The 26522-nt window shown below is 42.0% G+C and overlaps 1 protein-coding gene across 2 annotated transcripts in view; it reads right to left on the reverse strand.

Annotated features, from left to right (window-relative positions):
* Positions 1-26522, reverse strand: part of MSRA (methionine sulfoxide reductase A) — a 407844-nt gene that overhangs the window by 128266 nt on the left and 253056 nt on the right. For both annotated transcript variants that reach the window (XM_040626463.1, XM_040626462.1), the window contains one exon: positions 15546-15650. In XM_040626463.1, coding sequence (XP_040482397.1) covers positions 15546-15650 — 105 coding nt within the window. The remainder of the gene's footprint in view (positions 1-15545; positions 15651-26522) is intronic.

Consider the following 26522-nt stretch of genomic DNA (forward strand, 5'->3'; position numbering starts at 1 on the left):
ATTCTATTTATGACTGGCAAGAGGAAACATTTTAAATTATTATAACTTTCTTAGAATGCCTGGAACTCCATACCCATTTATGCTATTAACTCCCAAGTTTAACCAAATAATGAGTCTTGAAATGTTCGTATTATCATAAAAATGTATAAGAAAACTTCCAAAATACTAAAATTTACGTCACCATTTCCCGTCCAAATCTTAAAGTTTCATAGCAATGAGACAATCAAAGTACTCCACCACAGAACATTAAGCATGTACATGAGATTTATAAGATGTTTACATTTGAACCAGTACCCAGCACACATGGGCACACACGTGCTAGACCTTCAGCACGGACATTGTTCACGGACATAGTTTATTAGCAGAAGTACCAATCGACATATTAATGTTTGTAATTTCTAGATCTAATTACAGAAAGGTACATAAACTTACGAAAGTTCATAAAACAAATGCACAGTTTGTTAAAGTATTCACATTAATATTAGCATATTATATATAATACATTATATATAATGTTAAAATACTTACCGTAAAGTGAACACTCATATAACCACTACTCATGCCAAGAAATACATCACTGCCATCATCCTCAAAAGCCCTCCATGGGTTCCTTCTGAGGACCCTTCCTCTTTCTAGTCATAAACATTCCTGACTTTTGTGACAATAATTTCTTTGGTGCATAGGCACACCTAGAAAAGACATAGTTTAATTCCATCCATTTTTGAAATTTACATAAATGAAATTGTACTGTCATTTTAATCTTTCACTTACTATTACATTCATGAGATTCTCCTATTTTCTTCATTTTCATTGCTTTATAATGTCCATTGTGATACACACACACACACACACACACACACACATCCTCACTCAGCCATAAAAAAGAATGAAATCTTGCCATTTGCAACAACTTAGGTGGACCTAGAGGGTATAATGCTAAGTGAAATAAGTCAATCAGAAAGAGACAAATATCGTATGATTTCACTTATATGTGAAACTTCAACAAAAAGACATACTTTTAAATATAGAGAACTGGGGGTTGCTGGGGTGGGGGTTGTGGATGAGGGGATGGGGGAAATAGATAAAAGGGATTAAGAGTACGCTTATGATGATGAGCACTGAGAAATGTATAGAGTTGTTAAATCCTTATATTGTACACCTGAAGCCAATTTAACACAGTATGTTAATTTTATTTTAATTATAAAATCTACTGGAAATATTTTTTAAATCTCTTTATATATCCTGGATACTAATCTTTTGTCAAATATAACTTCTCTGTTCTTACCTTTTCTGTATGATTTTCTTAACTGAAGTATAATTGACATACATAAGCTTCCAGTGTACAACATGATTCAACCTCTGCATGTGCTGTGAAATGATCACTGCAGTAAGTCTAATTCCCATCATTCACCATACAGGGTTACAAAAAACTTTTTCTTGTGATGTGAACTTTTAATATTTTCTTTCTGAGCAACTTTCAAATTTGCAAATATAATATCACTGACTGTAGTCACCACACTTTACACTACATCCCCACGACTCACATATTTTATAACTGAAAGTTTAAACCCCTTGTTCTCTTTCATCCAATTTTCTCATACCCACTCCTCTCCCCTCTGGTAGCCAGCAAGCTATTCTCTGTATGTATGAGTTTGATTTTGATTCTGTCTTGTTTTCTTTGTTCACTTGTTTTGTTTTTTAGATTCTACATATAAGTAAAATCATTTGGTATTTGTCTTTCTTTGTCTGATTTGTATCACTTAGCACAGTAACCTCAGGGTCCATTCATATTGCCAATAGCAAGATTTCATTCTTTTTTATGGCTTAGTAGTATTCCATTATATACTTATACCACATCTTCTTCATCCATTCATCATTGATGGATGCTTATGATGTTTCCACATCTTGGCTATTGTAAATAATGCTGCAAGTAAACAAAAGGGTATATATACTTTTCAAATTAGTGTTTTCATTTCCTTCAAATAAATACCCACAAGTGGAATTGCTGAATTATACAGTAGTTCTATTTTTAGTTTTTTGGGGAACCTCCATACTGTTTTCCATAGTGGCTGCAACCAATTTACATTCCCACCAACAATGCTCGAGGATTTCCTTTTCTCCACATCCTCACCAACTCTTGTTATTTCTTATCCTTTTGATAATAGCCATTCTGACAGGTGTGAGATGATATCCCATTGTGGTTCTGATTTGCATTTCTCTGATAATTAGTGATGTCAAGCAACTTTTCATGTGCCTATTGGCCATCTGTACATCTTCTTTGGAAAAATGTCTATTCAAATCATCTGCCCATTTTTAATTCAGATTTTGTTGTTGTTATTGACTTTTATGAGCTTTTTATATATCTTGGGTATTAACACCTTATCAGATACATGACTTACAAATATCTTTTCCCATTCAGTAGGTTGCCTTTTTATTTAGTTGATAGTTTCCCTCACTGTGCAGAACCCTTTTAGTTTGATGTAGTCCCATTTGTTTTTTGTTGCATTTGTTACCATCGCTTTTGGAGTCAGATCCAAAAAAATATTGCCAAGAGTGATGTCAAGGAGCTTAAATGCCTATGTTTTTTCTAGGAGTTATATGGTTTCTAGTCTTATATTCATGTTGTTAATCCATTTCAAGTTAATTTTTGTATATGATGTAAGACAGTTTCATTCTTTTGCATGTGGCTGTCCAGTTTTCCCAATACCATTTATTGAAGAGACTAACCTTTCCACATTGTATATTTTACCTTCTTTGCCATAAATTAATTGGCCGCACATACATGGGTTTATTTCTGGGCTCTCTAGTCTGTTCCATTGATTTATATGTTTGTTTTTATGCCAATACTATAGTGTTTTGCTTACGATAGCTTTGTAATATAGTTCAAAATCAGGGAGTGTGATGCCTTCACCTTTGTTCTTCTTTCTCAAGATTGGCTTGGCTATTTGGGATTTTTCCCTAGTTCCATACAAATTTTAGGATTGTTTGTTCTATTTCTGTATAAAATGCCATTGAGATTATAATAGGGATTGCACTGAATCTGTCGATTTCTTTGGATAATATGGATATTTCAATAAATTAATTCTTCTAACCCTTGAGCATGGAATATCTTTCCATTTATTTATGACTTCTTCAATATCTTTTATCAATGTGTTGTAGTTTTCGGTGGATAGGCCTCCCACCTCCTTGGTTAAATTTATTCCTAGGTATTTTATTATTTTTGATGCAATTATAAGTTGAATTATTTTCTTAATTTCTCTTTCTGTTTATTGTTACCATATAAAATTATAACATATTTTTGCATATTGATTTTGTATCTTACAACTTTACTGAGTTCATTTATTAGTTCTAGCCATTTTTGGTTTTGTTTTTTTTTTTTTTTGGTGGAGTCTTTAGGTTTTCCATATATAAAAATCATGTTGTCCACAAATAGTATTCATTTTACTTCCAGGGTAGAAAGTTTTCAGCCATTATTTCTTCAAGTAAGTTTTCTGCCCCTTTCTCTTCTCCTTCTGGGACCCCTATAATGTGAATATTATTCCACTTGAAATTGTCTCATAGGTCCCTTAAGGTATCTTCATTTTTTAAAATTCCTTTTTCTTTTCTTCCTGCTCCGGTTGGGTAAGTTCCACTGCCCTGTCTTCCAGATCACTGGTTCATCTAGTCTATTTCATCTAGTCTGCTGTTGAACCCTCTAGTGAATTTTATATCCAGTTATTATGTACTTCAGCTCTGTGACTTCTGTTTGGTACTGTCTGATATTTTCAATTTCTTTGTTGAAGTTCCTTCTGTTTTTATCCATTCTTCCCCTAAGTTTGGTTAACATTTTTATGACCACTATGTTAAATGTTTTATTAGGTATTTATTACTTTTCTCTGTTTCATTAAGGTCTTCTCCTGGGGTTTTATCCTATTCTTTCTTTGGAACATACTCCTCTGTTTCCTTATTTTGCTTGACCCTCTGTTTCTGTGTGTTACATGAGACAGTTATCCCTCCAAGTCCTGAAGGGGTGGCCCTGTATGGGTGTCAAATCTTACCATTTAACCTTGCCCTAATTCTTGGTTGTTTCTTGAATTATCTGATTGTTTCAGACCTCTGGGACCCAGAACAGCAATCCCCTCTGGCCACCACAGCCCAGTACTCAATGGGCATCCCCTGTGTGGGCTGCACACCTAAGCTAGTTTAGGGACTTAGGATGCTTGCCCACTGCATCCAGCAGGGCTGCAGCAGCAGCAGCAAGGAAGAAGGCCACTGTCCCCACCTCAGGTGTGGCCAAGGGAGCGTAAAGGAGCAGAGCTATCAGAACAGTGCAGGGACACAGAGTGCTTACCCACCACCTCTGGTGGAGCCCAGTAGCAGCTCAGCAGGGAGGTGTAGCAGGTCGAGAGTGCTAAAATGGCACCCACCAGTGCCTCTGCCCCTTGAGTGAGTCCCAACAAGCTTCTGCCCCTCCGGCAGATACCTTAAGATTAGCAGATGAATCTCCTTTACAAATGTTCTAGGCTCTTTACAAACTGCAGCTTTTAAACAGGGTCCCAGGGTGAGTAAGTTGCATGCAATCCCTTTAACAGCTGAACCTCCAATTCCTACAACCCTCTGGTTCTCCTAGATGTAAGCCCTACTAGGTTCCAAAGCCGGGCTTTTTGGTGGCTCATCTCTCCAGGGCAGGTCCCAAGGTTTGGGGTGCCTCATGTGAGGCACAAGCCCCTTGCTCCTCAGGGAGGAGTTCCATATTTGTGAGACCCCTCTCAATAGCAGGTCACTACACCAAAGGTGGGGTTTGGGGCAAGACTGTCTGCCTTTCCTATATATTTTGATGTGGCCTTTTGATCCTTTATTGTGGAGTAGCTGTTCAGCTAGTTCTCAGGATCCTTTAAGAGGGAATTCCTCCATATACAACTGTATATTTGGTGTGTCAATGGGAGGTGACTGCAAGATTTTCCTATGCCACCATCTTGAACCACCTCTCATTTATTATGACTTCAACAAGATAAAAAGCTTCTGCACAGCGAAGGAAACAATCAACAAAACTAAATGACAACATTCAGAATGGGAGGAGATATTTGCAAATGACATATCTGACAAAGGGTTAGTATCCAAAATCTATAAAGCACTTATCAAACTCAACACCCAAAACCAAATAATCCAGCTAAGAAGTAGGCAGAAGACATGAATAGACATTTTTCCGAAGAAGACATACAGATGGCTAACAGACATGAAAAAATGCTCAACATCACTCATCATCAGGGAAATACAAATCAAAACTACAATGAGATATCACCTCACACTTGTCAGAATGGCTAAAATTAACACAGGAAACAACAGATGTGAGCAAGGGTACAGAGAAAGGGGAAGCCTCTTAAACTTTGGTGGGAATGCAAACTGGTGCAGCCACTCTGGAAAACAGTATGGAGGTTCCTCAAAGGGTTAAAAATCGACCTACCCTCTTACCCAGCAATTGCACTACTAGGTATTTACCCAAAGGATACAAAAATACTGATTTGAAGGGACACACACACCCTGATATTTATAGCAGCAGTATCAACAATAGCCAAATTATGAAAAGAGCCCAAATGTCCATCAACTGATGAATGGATAAAGATGTTGTGGTATATATCTACAATGGAATATTACTTAGCCATCAAATAGAATGAAATCTTGCCATTTGCAACAACGTGGATGGAGCTAGAGTGTATTATGCTAAGTGAAATAAGTCAATCAGAGAAAGACAAATACAATATGATTTCACTCATATGTGGAATTTAAGAAAAAAAGCAGATGAACACAGAGAGGAAAAAAAGAAAGGAAGGCAAACATAAAACAGCCTCTTAACTATAGAGAACAAACTCAGGGTTGCTGGAGGGGAGGTAGGTGGAGGGATGGGTTAAATGGGTTATAGGTATTAAGGAGGGCACTCATTCTCTCTCAAATTAAAAAAAAGTGTCTATATATATATATATATATATATATATATATATATGGACTGCTTTAATATGCCCTGTAAGTTTTGATGTGTAGTATTCTTTTTTTTTTTAAGATTTTATTTATTCAACAGAGAGATAGAGCCAGAGAGCACAAGTCAGGGGGTGGGGAGACGGCAGAGGGAGAGGGAGAAGCAAGAGGGAGCCTGATGTGGGGCCTGATCTCAGGTCTCTGGGATCATGACCTGAGCCAAAGGTATATGCTTATCTGACTGAGTCACCCAGGTACCCTTGATGTATAGTATTCTAATTACTAGTCAGTTCACAATAATTTCTAACTTCCTTTAGGAAATTATGCCCTGTAAGTTTTGATGCCCTGTAGGAACTGCTTTAACTACAACTATAATGTTAAATGACCTAACCATTCCTATCTAAAATATGTGGAATTCTTCAAGTTTTCAAAAGCCAGACTACTTGAACTTTCACATCTTGCATATGCTTAACAGGATTATAAAATTGTAGTGGATATTATAAGGAGCTCAGGAGGACAGAATCTTCTCACTGGATAATGTGCTGCTGTTTTCAGTCATAGTGTATTGTGTTTTCTGTTGGCTGAAAACATATAACGATGTTTAACAATGTGGGACAGTGCACCATACAATGGAAAGAACACAAGATTTGGAATTAAATAAGCCCTAAGGTTCAAATCCCAGCTCTTTCACATACAATAACTGGCTTGTAACAAATCACTTCACCTCTCTGGGCCTGTTTATTCATCTGTAAAACGGGGCTAAGACCCCCTACTCACAGGTTGGAATCAGACCCATTCAAGTGCCTAGCACAATGCCCAGCCCAGAAAAAACACCCAGTAAGAGTCTTTCATTCAATTTGGAGGCACCAAACCCTTACAGAACTAGAAAGGCAGAGGAAAAATGTTAAATATGAGCTCTATAGTATTACATGAGAGAGGGATTTGAAAGTGCAAATAGCGCATTTGCAAATAGCAAAGATACTATGTACATGTATGATAATGTTATGCAAGGAAAAGTGCCACTGAAAGAACAATTAATAAAGAAAAATATCAGTTAAACGCTTTGTTTCATTTTTCTCTGTTTCTGAAATTCTTAAAAGAATGAAATCCCTTTCAGAATTCATAATGCCGGGTTTGGGTCGTTTTTGCATTTTATATGTGTGCAGCTGTTTCTCCACTATAAGTATGCACATCTGCTCATTAGCAATACAATATAATTCCCACTGTCTAATTATTTGCAGATGATAGATTCCTTGTACATGGTCTAAAAAAAGGATAGTCCTTCAAAAGTGGTGACTTATTTAAAAAAAAACTAACTTAGAAGGGTCAGCACAACGAAGTTCAGATATTAATTTGGCAAGTTCAAATATATGAACACCAGCACGTGATTGCCAACTTGATGAGAAACAGAAGAAAATAAGATTTTTTTCTCTCTCCAATCAGTGTTTCCCAGGAGACAGCGTGAGGGGGCTCGCGTCTCCATCATACACCTGGAAAGAGGCTAGGAAGGAAACCTGCTGAAGTTGGAATGGACCAAGCCTGCCCCCAATTCTCGGAGGCTTCTTGGGAACAACCCACCTAAAGCAACGTTTCATGGCAAGTGCGGTGGGACATGCGGGGTGGGGAGATGTGGCCCAAGGGCACTGAATGGAAAAGAGTCCTTGGTCGTGGGGTGGGGGGAGTCTTTAGCTCCAACCATCAGCCAAAGAGCCCCATTAATCCCCTACTCAGGACTCTGAAGGCTAAGGTAGCAGGATCAGGTGTGTGGGCCTGGGGCCCCACGAAACTTAACACCACAGATAGTGTGGCCCACTGGGGAAAGTCAGACAAAGCTTTCTGAGGACAACTGGGGACTCACTGTGAGAGGGGAGGGTGGGTGGGACATGGAAAGGGGTGCGGAGAAGTTGATTGAGGATAAAGGGAACGAACCAAGCACAGGAAAAGATCAACGATATTCAGAACATGAGCTTGGGGAAGATGGCAAAGAAAAAGTGGAGGGATACTAGGGTTCCAGAAGGAGCAAGTCAAACAAAAGTTGGTGACCTGGCTCTTACATAGTCAGGACGAGTCTGGTGGCTGTTATCTATGGCATGCTTACTCTGCTCAGCACTCGCCCCACACAATAGACTACATTCCCTCATACATCCCAACACACATCTGTGCCGTTAGATGGGGAAATAGAGGTTTGGCAGATGGGGAAATAGAGGCTTTCACTCATTTGTTCTAGACAAAATATTTTATGGGAAGCTTACTTTCTAGACTGTTAGTAAACAAGTGAACAATCAAATCATTCCACCTTGTGGTAAGTGTTAGGGAGGCAAGAGTGCCGTGACAGAGAAACCTGGGAGTGAGGACTGGGGGTACTGCCTCAGTCTGGAGGCGGGGTGGGGAAGACCTCTCTGAAGACACGCTGCTTTACGCTGAAGGAAAGAAAGGAGCCAGTCACGCCTAGAGCTGCTGGCAGACTGGCAGTAGGTACAGGCCCCCGGACAAGAAAGCGCTCGTGTCTTCCAGGAACGGAGAGAAGGAGGGCACAGCAGCAGGCATGCAGTGAAGTAGGGCGTGGGGTGGGGGAGACACGGGAGCGCAGGAGCTGAGGTGGCACAAGGGACTGCCAATCAGTTAATCCCAGGCTGGGCTGGCCACTGTAAAGAGTCTGTGTATTATCCCCCCCACCCCAAACGGGCAACCAGCAATGTGCTTTAAGCAGGAGAGAGACACACATCGTTATACATCGTGATATGTTTTTAACAGGTCATTATGGAGACTGGATTTGGAAAGGGCAAGACGGGCCTATCAGGAGGCTACTGTAGCAGCCAGATGAGAGAGAATGATAGCTCGGACCCAGGCACTCAGGTGAAGATAGAGAGACATGGGACTCAGCGAGGTGCGCAACTTTCCCAGGTCACGCAGCTGGTTCACAGCAGACCCGGTTAAAGCCGTATCTCCTCTAACCCCAGGGTCCATACTCTTAACAGATTTGATTAAAGATGCTTTAATTAAGGAAACGTTTTAATTAAGATCTTCGGAAGAGTGACTGGGAGTTCATCACCAGCTTCTAGTGGAAGGCGATTTTAGTAAGGATATAGGTTCAGCTGTTGTTGAAAAGGGAAAAAAAAAACAACCCTAACTGAACCAAATAACAGTAGGTTAAAGAAGATAGTTTTTGCACTGAGTCCAGCCTGGGGTGGTAACTCTGGAAACTTCTAGCTTGTAGTTCCTCCATGATAAGCATGAGGCCCCCATCCCTGTGGTCCAAGCTGGCTGACCACTACCTTTACAGGCAACTTGTGGGAAGGGAGAAAGAGAAAGAGAACACTCCTTGCTCTAAAAGCACAGAATCCAGAAGTTGTACACCATCACCTGTACTCATGCCCTGGGAGTCAGAACTTTGACACGTGGTCCACCAATCCAACCGTGCAGCAGGCATTGCCTAGAGTCTGTAGAATGCATTATGCGTGTGAGCATTTCCATTTTCCAGAGGTATGTGATATTGTGGTAGTTAATAAAATAAGCATCCAATTTAAAGTATAATTAAATACATAGTGGCATCTTAATATATTTGCTTTAAAAAGGTTACTAAGAACATGACTATATCACATGGGGGAATCCATAAAATCATTTGTGCTTAGAAGAGGTCCCCCTAGTTGGAAGTATGGGCCCCTCTGGTGCAGGGGAAAGAAAAGAGCCTTGAGCTTTAGACGGAGCTGGGTCCAAACACTGTCATCAACATCAAGCAAGACTGCCAATCTTTTGGAACCTTATCTTTTCTCTTCTGTTAATGGGGTTACAATGAACCCCACTTTATAAGGTTGTGATAAGGATTAAATGAATTTTTAAATTTAAAGCATCTATCCCTAAGACTGGCCCTTAGGAGTGCTTAAAAACGTTGCTCTCCCTTCTCCCAGGGAGATTGGGAAGAATAAAACAGGTTGGAACAGAGAAGTCATACTTGTGGGACCAAGTGAGACAAACCTGAAATCTCTCAACATTGTGCGTTTGTGTCCTTGTGTCTTGGTCCAAGGAACAGGCCTGTGCCCTGTATCCTGTATCCAGGAACAGGACTGAAATGGTGTAATTCACACACAGAGGGTGCTAGGTAGAGGGATACAGATCAAGCATGAGTGGCTGGGATCTGCTCTGGTTCTTTGGATGACTGTGTCAGTGGCAAAGTTAAGGAGCCACCTATCCATCAACCTCACAACCACCACCACCCATCCACCCCCCCCCCGCCCCCGCCAGCAGCCATTCCATCACAGGATGACAACATCAACATTCCAACTAACAGGAAGGACAAAAGAAACTTTGTGGATAGAAAAACCTACACTTTCATAGGTAGAGGTAAATATTTTCCCACAAAAATCAAGGATATAAAAATCAATAAGCCCACTGAAACTGTACTATTGTACTGAGAAGGACATAGCAACAATGTCTGGCACTTGCATGGTACCTGACCATTGTCAAGTTATTTTCACATTATTTCATTTAATTCTTATGACAACCCATGACCTATGCAGTATAGACATTATTATCCCCTTTTGGCAGATGAGAAAACAGAGGCTCAGAAGTGTATTGGCCAAGGTCACACAGTTAGGAAGGGGTGAGGTGATCCCAGAACCCAAATCTCCTATGTCTCAGGCTCTGCCATGTTGTCTGGAGACTGGGGAGTTTGGACCCTACATGGTCAGGAATGAGCATGCTCCAATCTGTCTTTTGAAGCCTGGAGGAGTCATACTTGTCCCATGAGTACGACAGGACATATTAGCTTAAATGGTGGTATCTGAATACTTTGGCAAAATAGAGGTTTTGTAGTAATTGCTAAATTAAGAGAAAAAAGTATTCCAATTACTGGCCAAATCTATAATGACACTGTTAGGTCTGTTACTTCACCTGAAGCTAATCCATTGAGTAGAACTCTCTCAGGACTCACTGCCTATTGGCTATGAAATAGCATAGTAGAGTATCTTTAAAATAGTATCTTTGAAAGCCTACACTTTCTGATAGCTCTCTTACCACTTTTGCTCCCTTCCAAATCACAGAATGGGGGAATTTCCTCCCTGCCATTGGGGCAGATACCATGAGAGCTCCTACAGTACCTTGAGGCAGTCAAGGACATGCAGGATTTTCTCTGCCTAGTCTATGCCATGAAGATCTAATTGAACTGAAAGGGGACTTTAAGCTGAAATTCTTGCTGTTCCTACCACGGTAAATCCTGAACATTAGCAAGAGTCCCCACATTTCTTAATATCATTCTAAGATATTGCTTCTCTCACAAAATGAAGTGAATCATAACTAAAAAAAAATTAAGTGACCCCTTCAAATGTTTAATGACTCTATAAACAAAATACTTAAGTTTTTCAACATGCTTATTAAAATACATTTCTCTTGAGCCATATTCCTGTTGAGAATCATGTGTTTCCTGGGCAAATCTTCACATCAAAGGTCAATAACTTCTCAGTTTTACTCAGGTTTTGTCTTTTTGTTTAGTAACTCTGGCATAGGCAAGAGTATCCCTTATGCAGTTTTAAGAATCATTCTTCCTTCTGACAACAACCTCGAGTGGGCTATTGTTTCACAGGTGAGAGTGTCCACCAAATCCAACGTGCTGCTGTCTTCTGAAATGTCCACTCTCTGAGTCAGACCAGTCCATCTTACATGCCTCTACTTCCTTCATCTGTTCCAATGGGTGGTTCTCTTTCCTGGGCCACTGAACACTAAGAAAAGTGACAAGAGTCACCATGTGACTTCAAGTAGAGAATTAAGAAGCTGTGTTCAGATGGCCAAGTTCAACTGCATCCCAGATCTCTCCTGCTTCATGCCCATCCTTCAGGGAGTGGGCTTCAAATTCTTACCTCAGAAAAATTACATGTGACTACATGTTTTGGACCTTCAGGGTTCCCTGGGAATATTAAATTCATTGGCCCTGGAGTTCTTCTGAATTTATGTTTTTTGCTTTTAAAGTTCCAGTGTTAACATATACTTGTCTTCATGATTTCAGGTTAATATGTTGGCCTCATATACATTTATATTTATCTGAATGCTCACTTGATCTTGGTATTGTGAGATTAAACTATTTTCTCCCTATAGAAATATAGGGAGATACTCTCTGCATTAGCAAGAGGCTGGATAGTGCTGCTTTTTACAGACTCCTCGGTGATTCAGCACCACCTAACACAGTGTCTGGCAAGCAGAGGAGACACAAGATAAGTGTCATTAATGACTGACTGTCTTTCATAGTAGTTTGGAAATATTGAGATGATCTGATATGTATTCAGGCCATATATCCCAAATCTCAAGCCCCAATTCTAAATTCTGAATTACCAAGGAACCCCTTAATCAAACCACCAACAGGTCTTGAGGAAACAATCTTTAGTGTCCTCCACTCCATGTCTGAGTCAGTGATAAAATTATTAACCAAATGGCTTTAGACCTGTGATTTATAGAGTCAAATGAACATGGCTAACTAATAAACACATATAATAATATGTGTAACAATATGTGTAATATAATAAGCACAATGATTAAGCCGAAAGGGTGGATTAGCAAGGATTTTTGTTGTTTCAAGTAATAGAAACCCAACAAACTAGTTTAAGTTAAAAAGATGTAGGGGAAGGGTAGGTACCTAGTAGTTCTCATAACTGAGAGGACCTCAGTCTCCTGAAGATTCTCTCTTCCCATCCTGTCTCTCAGTGTCTCTGCTCATCTTCCTCCCTTGCTTCTCCTGTGGACAAGCTCTTTCCACATACAAAGCACCTCTACCTGGTAGCCCCAGAAAAGGGAGAACACCTTTTTCTCTCACACCACAGTCCCAGGGAAGGACTCCAAATGGTCCTGCATGGGTCACATGCCCATTCCTTGAATCAAACACTGTTGCCAACAGGAAAAGATACTGTGATTGGCCAGACCGGGTCATGTGATCACTCATTTCACCCTATTTCCAGAAGTGTCATGGGAAACCCTGGAATGCAGAAAAGGATTGTTACTATGGCCCATTACACTAAACTCTCCAACAGAAGTAATCCTAGTAACAATGTGGGAAGATTAGATATCCTGTGATTTAATATCTGTGAATGTATATATTGCATCAAGCACTATTCTAAGTAGAAACAGACATATGCAAGGATAGAAAAAGTCTCCCTCTACAGAATCATTTGTCTAAAATATCAGCATAAAAAATATGTCATTCAACAATCAAATCCTACTGTCTGTGAACCCCATCAGTAACAATTTCATCTTTTGGCTTATAGAATTGAAGCTGAAGATTAACCAGATGACCTCTAAAGTCTCTTCCCGTCTATGAGTCTATGAACCCTCTGTTAGAATCAAAATACCTCTGGAAGAATAGTATACTAAGCTATTACTTTCTTGGATGTGTTATGGACTGAACTGTATCTTCCCCAAATTCTTATGTTGCCCTAACCTTTAGTACTTGAGAATATAATCTTACTTGGAGATAGAGTCTTGAAAGATCAAAATTAAATCAGGTCATTTGGGTGGGCTCTAATCCAATCTGGCTGGTGTTTTTATAGGAAGAAGAGATTAGGACAAAGGTCCACGTGGAGGAAAGAACCTGTGAACAGGACCCAGGGAGAACGTGGACATCTACAAACCAAGGAGAGGCCTCAGAAAAATCCAACCCTGCCAAGGCCTTCATCTTGGACTTCTAGCCTCTTGAACTGGGAGAAAATAAATTTCTGTTGTTAAACTGCCCAATCTGTGGTACTTTGTTATTAGCAAACAATACACACGATAAACCAAGAATTTCAAAGGGGACTGAGGCACAGTGGAGACAAATTTGATACATGAGATGGGGCAAACAAGAGGTTCTTTAAAGTTTCTTTTAAACAGTAGAACTCCCCCTAAGATTCACGGGCCAGTACTAGTAACATCGTTAACTGAGGTGTGCTGGTAAAGATGTAATAAAGTAGGTAAGAAGTTAAGAGAAGGAAGGAGAAAGAGTGCACAACAGACTTCACCCTTTTTGAAATTTTGCCAGGACTAGGCCTCAGGTGATCGTATCAGGACATGACACGATGGTTGGCCAAGCCAAAGGGCACATACCCAAACTTGTGGGCCTGTGGGGAGCCTGTCTCCTATGTGACTTCAGGCTGGCATAGGCTCCTAATGCGTGTCTCCACTGAGAATTCTGAAGCTCTGAGCATCCCGCCCTGACCTTTGGCTTTGAGAGCCAAGCACCTACTCCACCTGGATCAGGGGCTCACCAGCATGAGCTCTTGGCCGTCATCACTCTTATGTATGATGCTCACTGTCAGAGCTTCCTGCTGAGCCAACCCTAAGTTTGTTAGGCCTGCCTTTCACATATGAGAGGCCAGGTCCAATAGTTCAAACCAGGGTGACATCTGAACCCTTCTGACTATAGATAGTATTCTTACCCGACCAGTCCTCTACCTCCCCTGCCCCATACCTCATCGCTCCCCTGCTAGAAACTCATCCCCCCATGTCAAACCAGGAAAGCCTGCTCCTGGCCTCCTTCCTAGGCCTTCACCCACCCCGATGGATTTGCCTGGAACCTGTACCTGCATTACCCTGGCTCATTTATCATTTTGCTGCTCTTGCCTTAGCTCTGACCTTTACCCTCTAGCAAATCACCCAGACACTAGGTGGTACTTAGAATGAGAACTCAAGACCCACCGCCCTGTGCTGCTGGGGTCATATCAAAATTCCACCACAAAGCACAAAGCACATTGGGAAAAACACATCCCTTCTTCAGAAACAGCCAACACAGCATACCCACTACACAAAAACCTGACACCAAAGGGAAAATATTTTTGTTAAACAGACTGATTGCTAACTGAACAGGGTTTGTGAAAATCACATCTATTATATAGGACTTTTCAGTTCATAAGCCTCATAATATCAGATCATCATATTGGCAAGGCAGTGCTTGTAAGGCTGTTAGGATGAAATCTGGAAATTGCTTCATTATTGAATATTACAAATGATATTTGCCAACAGGGAATTTCACTTGTGTGTGCATTCAAATAAAATTTCTGGCCACCATTGTTTATAGCCCAAATATATTAATATCGTCATATAACAAATTCCAAAGAAGACAAGTGAAATATTTAAATAACCCAAGCATTGTGGACCCGCTGAATACTTTTACCTTTATGTTCTTTTTTTTTTTTATCAGCCACAGACATTTAAATAAAAAAAAAATCCTGATAACGTCAAAAGATGAGAATGGCTAAATTCAGGGAAATAAAGGAACCATAAATCAGGAAAACTTTGGAGCTGCTAGAAAGACACTTTAATTTTGTAGACAAAAGACTGCATTAAGGAGGAATAATGCAATAATCAAAGGTGAACGAATCTCTATTGTCTGGCGTCTTTCTCTGTGGGAATTTTCCCACCCCTGACAGCTGTAAAGGGGGGAGGAGCGCAGACTGTGGCTGCGCCTTTATTCTCTCCCCGTTTGCTCCCCAGCCCCTCCTCTCCTCCGTCAATAAATGTCTGCAATCATATTCTTGAGCTCCTGGGTGATTTCAAGGTTCATCTCTTCCATGCAGCTCAAACACTAATTATCCCAGCTGTAATTAGTAAGATAATTAAATACTGGCTCACTCATCTACCTTGGGTCGGGTCATGATTCTCCCAGAAGACCTTGAGCAGTTCCTCAAAGCTGATGCGTTCTGGCTGGTACACCACTCGGACTACTTCTGCATGGCCAGTTTTTCCTTGAAAGAAACAGAACATACAACCCAAATTTACTGACAACACCAATTTACGACAAGTGATCTGTTTCCAAAGAAGCATGAGACGAGGGCTAACATTCTTCCCTCTGCAGGAAGAGTGGGAGCCTAACTGTACGCCAGCTAACGATTTCGTAGCAAGTCTGTCGCTGGTTCTGTCTCCATAAAAGCATACAGTTGTCCTCTGGCAAAGCTTCCCGAGGATGATGACTTCTCGGCATTGTGCTCTAACTGTTTTTCTTTAATTTCACGAGAAAATAAACGCGGGTTTTCTTCCTTTTTTTTTTTTAATCTCACCCTCCCAAAACCTACTTATGGATCCAATCTGACATAGTGCTCAAGGTTTGGAACTCGGCGAGGGGAATGAGCCAATTTATTTTTATCATCACTCCACGCTATATGCAGTAAGCGCAGCTGCACTCCAGGGTGACATGGTCCCAGATCAAGAAACCTGTAACAAACAGGCTTATATCTCATCCACGTCAGATCAATTCGTTAACGGAGGGGCATATTCGCTGTGCCGATAACACCGAGACAAGGGTCGGGTTCACGTACCCAGCAGGGTGGCAAGTGTTTTCCCAGCCTAATCGTCTCTGTGGTAAACAACGACCGCAGCGAAGTTCCCCGTTAGCGTGCCCGTTCTCAGAGGTGGTCCCCGGGTTCCGTAGATCGGAGAAGTGGGTGTCTGTAGTAGTCCCTGTGTCTATAGAATTCATGCCCTTCCTTATCTTACAGTGTTAGAATGTAGTAAATAATAGAACCCTCCATCCATATCATCTCTCTATTTAAATTTGTTTTCCATCTCTTTCCGGTCACCTTATGTGCAGTAAAGAATTTAGCTTCGCCCAAAGAGATATCTGGCCTTTCCTTGCCCTGGCCTCTGGAAGGTAATCTACATCACACCTGATAGGAATGTCCTTCTTTAAGGTGGAGCCGGTCACAGCAACAGTCTTGGGGTGGGAGCTGACCCCTTGGAATCTTAGCGTCGGGATGGCCGCACCCAACAGTGTTAGGGTCAGAGCTGGCCACGCCAGACAGACCAACCGTGTGCTAGGACTGGGGGCTTTGGGTAACGCAGAATCAGCTGACCTGAGTTCAACCATGTGGGCAATCATCGATCATGCCTCTGTAATGAAGTCCCAACAATAACTCCGAACATCAAAGCATGGGGGAGCTTCCTCGTTCCGTATTGTCACACATGGATGCCAGGAGGGTAACACATCCTGACCGCATGGAAGACAACACAGAAACTTGGCACTGGAACCCTTCCAGACTCTGCCCTATGCATCTCTCCATTTGGCTGATTTTTATTTGTGTCCTCTCCCTGCAATAAACTCTTAACTCTGAGGGTAACTGTTCTCAGTGGGTTCTGTGAATCCTAACAAATGATCAGACCTCACAGTGGCTTGAACTTCACCTTAGTTTGCAAAAGTGTTTGCCCATAGGTTGGTAATCTCACTTTAATTCTCACACTGATTTTACGGAAGGGAAAACTGAGATACCTAGAAGTTACATTTGCCCAAGGTCACATGGAGCTAGTGAATTTTTGAATCTTAACCTAAAAACCTTCTGGTTTTTTGTCCAGGACTCCGTCCAATAATAAAGCAAAGAAAGCAAAGTGAACATGAATCCAAAAAAGGGAAAAAAAATCTATTCATTATCTTTCATCTTTTTTTAATATTTAATTTCTGACTGTAGAGATAATAATTTGCAAACAATATGAAGCTTAGGAAATGTTCGGAAGTATAAAAAAGAAAATAAAGATCACATATTATATTTGACCACATAAGATAACTACTATCAATCTGTTTTACACATCCCTTTCTGAATACATATCAGATGCACAGGCATGCATGTGTGCTCATACACACACACACACACACACACACACACCACCACCACCACCACACCATGCACAATTTGCTTTATTATAATCGTGGCATCATGCTTTTTTCCCACTTACCAGCATACTGTATTTTCCCATATCACTGGAATTTTTAGGAAATGCCACTTATAATGACTATATAACACTCCAAAGATGGTTGTACCATTATTCAATCATCCCGTCATTGGGGGTTTAGACTGAATTCTATTTTTATCTATCAGTGTAAATATCTTTCCACATTTCCAAGACTGCCTCAAGCCACAGTTACATAAGTGGGATTTCTAAACCAATGCTTACAAACATTTTTAAGTTTCTTGCTATCTAGCGCTTAGCTGCTGTTCAGTAAAGTTGACCCAATTTTCTCTCCCCATTGGCTGCACATTTCAGGGCCAGTCTCAGTCACTATTATAATGATTTTAACTCTTACCAATTTATAGTGGGACAGCAGTATCCTATCATTTTATTTTCAATAAGTTTAATCATTAGTAAGGTAAAAAAAAGGGTCATGTTTATTAATTTTAATTTATTTGCTCTAAATTTTATAATATTCTTTTTATATTGGGTTATTCATATTTTTAATGTGAATATTTTAATTCACATAATTTTAATTCAAATATAATGATCATGGAAGGAAGCAAATAAACGGATTTTATACTCACAGATATGAAAAGAATTATGGGAGATTTATGGGAGAAAGATATATATATATTTTTTAAAGATTTTATTTATTTATTTGACAGAGATAGAGACAGCCAGTGAGAGAGGAAACACAAGCAGGGGGAGTGGGAGAGGAAGAAGCAGGCTCATAGCGGAGGAGCCTGATGTGGGGCTCGATCCCATAACGCCGGGATCACGCCCTGAGCCGAAGGCAGACACTTAACTGCTGTGCCACCCAGGCGCCCCTAGGAGAAAGATATATTAAGTATAATAATCATGTTATTGTAAAACCACTTTTGATCCTACTTTAAAACCTTATTATTTTGTGTTTTGAAATGTTTAAATGAATGATTAAATACATAAGAATTAAAATCTCTAAATATCAACAATAGCAACAAGATGTAACAAGCATGACAAATATATTTGGTAAGAAAAGCATAGAAACCACACTAGAAATCTAGGCAAAAGATGTAAACAGGCAGTACATATAGGAAATAAATGTAAATCAAGATTAAAAAGTGCTCAACATTGCTAGTGATAAAAGCAAATAAAGGCATATTGAAACATGAATGTACCATCTCTCATTCTATTTTGTAAAACTGCTTACAAACGTATCTAGTGCTGACAAGGAGACTATAACGCTGGCACCCTTACTTGGCTGGTGACAGCATAAACCACCGTGCCCTTTCCAACCCCACAGGGATATGTATCGAAAGCCACAAAGATTAAAATTAACTTGCCTCACTAAGTGACCCAGAAAATCTAACTCAAAGATACAACCCCAGATGATGGAAAAGATTATGTACGTGAAAAAAAAATTCACTCCATCATTACTACAATAGAGGAGTACTAGAAGAAATCCAAAAGTCAAATAAAAAAGGAAGCCAAGTATGGGATAGCCACATGATGAAGTATTGTGTAACCATTAAAATACACTGTCCTAGCCCTAGTAAAAACTGTCACCATTCACTGAAGTCGGACATAATGGCAGCCACTTTACCTACTTGACGTTCTCTAATGCTCACAACAAATTTTCTTCCTAATTGTTTTCTATTGTGGAAAATACACATAACAAACGTACCATCTTAACCATCTTTTAAGCATACAGTTCTGTGGCATTAAGTACATTCGCACTGTTGTACTACCATCACCACCACCCTTTTCCAGAACATTTTCATCTTTGTTTTTTTTTGGCGTTAAGAGTGCAAAGCTTTATTGATCAGTGATATTTTTTTAAATTATTATGTTATGTTAGTCACCATACAGTACATCATTGGTTTTTGATGTAGTGCTCCATGCAATACGTGTCCTCCTTAATACCCATCACCAGGCTAGCCCATCCCCCCCCCAAAAAAAAACCCCTCAGTTTGTTTCCCGGAGTCCATAGTCTCTCAAGGTTCTTCTCCTCCCCTGTTTTCTGCCCCCCTTCATTTTTCCCTTCCTTCTCCTAATGTCCTCCCTGCTATTTCTTATGTTCCACATATAAGTGAAACCATACGATAATTGTCTTTCTCTGCTTGACTTATTTCACTTAGCATAATCTCCTCCAGTGCCATCCATGTTACTGCAAATGCTGGGTAATCATCCTTTCTGATGGTTAATATTCCATTGTATATATGGGCCACATCTTCCTTATCCATTCGTCTGTTGAAGGGCATCTCGACTCCTTCCAGTCTGGCTATTGTGGACATTGCTGCTATGAACATTGGGGTGCATAGGGCCCTTCTTTTCACTACACTTTTATCTTGCAAAACTGAGAATGTATCCACCCAACACTAAGTCCTCATTTCTCTCCTACCCTCAACCCCAGGCGACCACCATTCATTCTACTTCCATCTCTGAGAGTTTGACTGCTCTGGATACCTCATAAAAGTGGACTCATACAGTGTTTTTCACTCAGCATAATGTTCTCAGGGTTCACCCATGCTGTAGTATGCATCAGAATCTCCTTCCTTTTTAAGGCTGAGTAATATTCCAGTGTGTGGACAGACCACATTTGGTGTATCCATTCATCTGAGAGTGGACATTGGGGTTGCTTCCACCTTTTGGCTACTGTGAATAATGCTGCTTTAAACACGGGCATACAAATATTTCTCACAACCATTTTACAAGAGAAACGTGGCCTCCATTTTAAAGATAAGGCAGCGAATCCTCTCCACACCTCTCCACAGGTTTCCTCACACAACACCCCACAACCAGTAAGTAGCAGGATCTAGTAAAGAGTCAACAGTGAAGACCTCAGGCTATGACCGCAGGGCGGGCTCCTGATCGTAGACACCTGAAGCCACCAAGGGACAGCAAATGTCACATAGGCAGTGGCCCAGATGAGAAATCACAGCTGTGGGGTAATTGACATCCAGGCTATCAAGACTATTTTCCAGGATTAGACTCTTTTTTGTGGTCGCAATATGGGGTCAGGAAAGATTTCCGCAAACATTTTCAGACATAATCTGAGCACTGACATTATTTGTGGAGAGGTTTAAAGAAGCTTGGTTGTTTAAAAGAAACTACTACCATTAAAATTCAACATCCATCTGCATTGACAAACAGTGGGGAGAAGCCCTCGTCAAACTCACCTTTAAGTTTCTTTATTTTATTTCTCCAAAGTACAAGAGTCTGTGTAAAAATACACAGTGCAAATGATCAAAAGGATTAAGGGGCTAGGAACCACTTACAGAAATGCCCAGGCCTCCAGGAACTCACCAATGTGCTAGGCTAATTTGATTCCCGAGACCAATCTGCAAATACTTTCTGGTGCTTCCAGAGATAAAAGGCTATATCTTAAAAATACTTTGAGCTGTTTCTTCATATAACATCGTGCAAATAGCATGATAGATGTGATGTGCAAACGTGCTTGTTAACAATGCGCAGCAGCGTTAGAGGTGTTTTAACACTCTTTTAACACTGTTGTTCAAATATATCTTGAAAGGAAATGAAAAGGACAAATGTCTTCTCTGAGCATTTCCCAGCGTGGCCTTACCCCGTGACCCCAAAGAAAGGTGAGTGAATGCAGAGGGGTAGGTTATGGGTAGTCCATTCCTTGTAAGACAAAATACCCCAGAAGAGACATAAAGGAGTGGTCTGGGGACTGAAAAATCAGGCACTCTGGAGTCATCTAGAGCTTTGTGGGAGCCAAGTCATCTGTGGAACCAGGCATTTTTAAGGAGAACCCCCAAATAAATTAGCCTATCTTGAAAGTCCCATGTCATAGCTTTCCATCCCATAGGGAAAATGTCATCTTCAACTCTTCCAGGTTAGTGTGATGAGTTTTCGCTACTGTCAGGCTAGTAAGAAGGAAAGAGAGAGCAGGGAGGTGGCCTCCCCAGTCGATAAGAAGAGGAAAGAGCCGGGAAGCTGGTGAGATGCAAGTGCAGGGGGGTGTAGCAGGGGGCAGTGCTTTGTGCTGTAAGCAGCACTCACTCAGGAGCCAGACTGCCTGGGCTGCCATGCTGGCTCTGCCACTTGGCGGGCACATGACCTTGGAAGGGCCAGGGAGAGAAAAAAAGGGTGGTTCAAATCAGAGCTCCCTGGCATAGGACCCAGGACTTCCCCAAGGGACCCACGCTCATTTTTGAAGGTCCTTTATTCTACTTAACCACTCTGTGCCTCAGTTCCCTCGTCTGTAAAATGTGGAATTAGAACAGTGTCTGGCACAGAGGATATCAGTCTATTTAAGGCTCTATGTCTCACGATCAAACGTCGTATTATTATAATTATTCTCTACTCAGCTGGCATGGAATGGGAAAAGCCTGGAATTAAAGTCACAAGAAGTAACTTAAACCAGAGTTCTAACAAGTAGTTTGACACTTTTTTGACTGTGATCCTGAGTCTCCTACTTTTCTGGATGGAACTAAAAATAACATCTATTGGAAGAGTCATCAAGATTAAATGAGGTCATATGTGGGAAAGTTCTGGGGAAGAGTAAAGCTCTCTGTATGTAAATATGAAGTTTCTATTGTTATTTCCCTTTTGTGTTTCCTGAACAGGGATGCCTTCCCCGTAAGGACTAAATTCCAGGAGAAAATACACGATGGAAGGAAGCTTCCCGCTCATCAAACTAAATTTTATCTCTGTGAGAGTCTAATTCTGATTTTATTCATGCATTCATTCTAGAAATAGCAGTTAAGTGTCTCCAGGTACTGATGCAGGGGCTGAGGTGAGGTCCCAGCCAACACATTCCAGCCCAGGTGGGAACTGCAGTCAGGCTTTCGTCCACACCAGGCAAGGACCCTGATTCTCACTCTTTTGATGAATTGTGATGAACCACATGTGATTCACTGTAGAATCAGAACTAAAATAGACAGGGGTTTAATAAGAAAGTTCTTAATTCAGGTAAAAAGAAGCCTCTGGAAGCAGGTAGGAATCTCGCCTCCCTGGACAAGCTGTTTCCTACTGGGCTATTACAGCTGTCGACAATGTCTTTTGGACAAGAACCTTTGTCCTTCGGAGTCAGTGGTACTCAGGAGACAGTGCAGAGCCCTCTGAACTGAGAAGAGCGGAAGGCCCCCCACCGCCCTCTGGGCTGCCGGCATCAGGATATGTGAGGCCACCTCTCTCAGGTCAAAGCCAAATGACCACAGGCCAGCAGGCGGCAGTCATGAGTGGTCGGAATCACACAGCTAGCAAGATAAGCAAGCAAGCTGGGGTTGAGAGTTAGACTCCAAATTCTCTGCAGAAATGCCGGCTCCTCCCCAACAGGGTGGGCAAATCTGATGCAGAGGAGATTTCCACAAGGAGAAGGAGCAGGTCCGTCCGCACCAAGGCCGGCTTGAGCCTGAGAGGGGCTCATGGGGGTGGCGTCTCGCCTGACCAAGAGGGGCTCCACCGGAGGCAAGCCAGGCAGCCCAGACCGGCCTGCTTTGTGTGGATTCCCAGGTCCCAGTGTGTGAGCAAAGGCCTGGGAGTGAGAGCACAGCCCCTGCCCTCCGGAACGGGGCTTGGCAGGGACACAGAGGAGGAAAACAAAGAGAGATGGACTCAGACAGAGAAAGGAAGCCGCAGGCAACACCCGGGCACGTGGCTCCCACTCCCAGTGTCAGGGCTCCTGGGGCTCTTTGCTGCCACTGTCAGGGAAGGGGTTCCCCACCTGTCCCCCAGCAGACACCCTAGCCACATGGGTAACCCTCTGCTGTGAGCAGGGCTTCTGCTATATCTGCAAGGCAAGGAGAGACCTCCAGGCCTGCTCACTCCCCTCCCCATGTCATGATCCAGCCACGGGCCACGCGTCACTGTTAACAGGATGCCTGACTGTCTACACCCAGACTGCCGGGCCCCACTCAGGCCCAGGAAGCATGCAGCTGTGCGCTTGGGCCCAGATGGCATCCTGGAGTCACCTCCTGGCCACCCACCAGTGGTGTGACCTTGGCCAAGCTCTTTCCTCTCTAAGCTTTAGTTTCCTCATCTGTGAAATGGAGATATTCATAATAGTAACCTCAAGGACTGTTGTGAGGATTCGTTCGATAATCCACAGGAAGCACAGAGAGTAGTCTGGCCCATCGCATACATGAAAGCCCACCCAGTATTAGCTTTATTCGTGATAGTATGGTTAGTATTGTTATTGTTATTGCTATCACTGTTATTTCATAATTAAGGGGTCTGGGAATTGTATTTTTACAAGATTCCCCAGGTGATTCTTAATAGTAATGAAAGTGTGAAAACCACTCATCTTGAGCCCAGGGCACGCTTAAGCAGCCAGCCCTCAACCTCACTCTCCTGAACCCCAGGACTCGCTGTCTTCACTATCAGGAAGTGCATGGGAGTCCCACAGGCCTTAAGGAAGGAAGGCAGACAGGCAGGAAGGGAATGGGTGGGGTGGGGGGATGATAGAGGGGAGAGAGAGCACAGAGGAAAGGAGGAAGGATATTAACCCCTGTTAAAAAATAAACTGAAGTGTATCGAACATCCTAAGTGTTTATTTGAGCAAACATTTCTGCACGTAGGGCAGCAACAAACCGGAAGTGACAGGAGCTGGGGAGAAACTCGTATAGAGAACTAAGCTTAAAGCTTAGTTGGCTGTTTGTGATTGGTCGTCCTTAGCATTTGATTTTGTGACCTTGAGGCACTTACAGGCCTAGATTCTGGTTTGCTTATGTAGGTACCATGGTATTAGAGCCACCTCAGTCTAATGGCCTCCTTGTGAATTCATTTAACAGCCTTTACAAATATCTATGGAATGAATGAGGAGAGGGTGGGTGAACAGGAAAATATGAATAGGAAAACAGAGTTAATAAATGTAGCATTTATTAAACATCATGCAGCATTCTAAACTCTTGATGTGTATTGATAAAGTTAACACTCACAAAACCCTGGAGGTAAGTGATATCATTCCCATCTTCTGGAGGAGGAAACTGAGATACAAAGAGGTAGAAGAACCCGAAGTCATACAGATATTAAGTGGCAGAGACTAGACTTGACCCCAGCACAACATGGCTCCCAGAGAAACAAGAAGCATAAGTAAGGTGGGCTTGTGATGGGCACCCTCCTCACCAAGACATCAGATCCATGAGAAAGGCCATGTGGACAGAAGAAGTCAGGGGTGCTTCACAGAAGAGGAGGGGGAGGGCATCCAGGGCATGGCCATGGTCATAAGCAAAAGCAAGAATTCAAAAAGGATGGGCAAAGGGGCAGGGAGCTCTTCTTTTCTGCCACTGGGCCATGGACCTGCTATCATGCCCTGTAACTGGAAATGCCTCTTAGCTGGCCCATCCTCCAAGCTCCCCTGCCCAACCCAATATCACCACAAAGCTCCTGCATCTGGACATAGCACTTTATCTCTGCAAAGTGCTTCTGGAGCCACAAATTCCTTTTAGTCTCACAGCCACCTTCCCCGTGCAATTAGCAAGATTAATATTATTAGGTCCATTTGACTGATAAGAAAGCCAAGGCTTGAAGAGCTAGAATAACTTGCTTGGAGTCTCAGAGCTTGTCAGCAACTGAGATAACGAGAATTTGACCCCTGTCAATGCACTCCACTCCCAGCAACTTCTCCCACAACTGCCCTTTGCCCTGGAGCTCACAGGAGTCCTTCCTGGCCACCAGGCCTTTCCATATCTGGTGTCATCCCCGATCTCATTTCCCCACACCCTCTCCCTGAGCTAGACAGTTCATATCGCCAACTCCACCCTTAGCGGCTCTAGTCCCCCTGCCTGCAGTGCCCTCCCTCCAGCCATCTGCAAACAAAGCCCTCCCCTACCTTCAAGGTCCCCTTAGGTACTACTTCTTCCAGGGGAAAAACACAGTCAGCGGAATCCTATGGGATCTGCTTTGCTCAGATCCAAACTCCGTGACTCAGTCAGGTTCCCTGAGGTCCCTCACCAAGTCGCTGTGATGAAAAGAGACGATGAATGTGGCAGGTAGGATCTAGTAACTGCCATGGGGGTACTCAGAAAACGGTGTTTCTCTTCCAAATGCCACTGACTCAGCCCCACCTAGATTCTTCTTCACTTGCGATCAGTCCCACACCTTGTAACACTTGAGTCCTGACTGTTTTTGAGCACTTGCTTAGTTTTTCCGTACACACAGTGAACTCCTTGAAGAGCGGAGCTATGACAATGACTCTCCTCTGTCATCCCCCAGGACTGGGCCCATGATCGGACATTAATAAATACACATAGATCAGAGGATTCTTTGTGCTGAATTTTTCTACCACCTACTTAGCCTTCATCTGGATGAGTGTCCACACTGGCTCTGGCACTGCTCACCTGCACAAGGACCAGTTCCCTGAGCGGGATTATATATAAATGCTCTGCTCTGCCTCTCTGTCCCTAACTGCTGATTGACCTCTATGTAAAACTTGCCACATGTCCTCAAATGGATGCAGCTACTACCCAGAGAAAGATATTAGATGCAATGAATGCAACCTTATTACCTTGCAACACAGTGTTTTACATGCTCACTAAATTCCTAAATACTTACTGAATGCCTACTAAGTTCCAGGCACTGCACTAAGTGCTGGGGATTCAATGGTGACAAATGTTAATAAGGTAATAACAAAAACTCTTACAGCCCGGCTACTGCCTACAGTCTGGGCCCGGGTAAGGAATGGCTCTTTAAAGGAAAAAGACCTGACCTATTTTATTTATCCTACAGGGAAGATGGCAGGGAGAAGTAAGCTATAGTTATTTTTTTCATTAAATAATAACCATTTTTCAACTCCCCTCATCTTTCCCAGCCAACAAGACCCATCCAAACCATTAAACCAAATCAAACAGCACACAAAAAGACCCAGGTGTTTGAAGAGAAAGGGGGAGCACTGGATGACTAGTACCTCCCTTCTCCCATACAAGATTCAAAACACTGCTTTCCTCTTGCTAATT

The sequence above is a fragment of the Ursus maritimus genome, unplaced genomic scaffold (genome assembly GCF_017311325.1).
Source record: "Ursus maritimus isolate PB19 unplaced genomic scaffold, ASM1731132v1 scaffold_11, whole genome shotgun sequence".
NCBI lineage: Eukaryota > Metazoa > Chordata > Mammalia > Carnivora > Ursidae > Ursus > Ursus maritimus.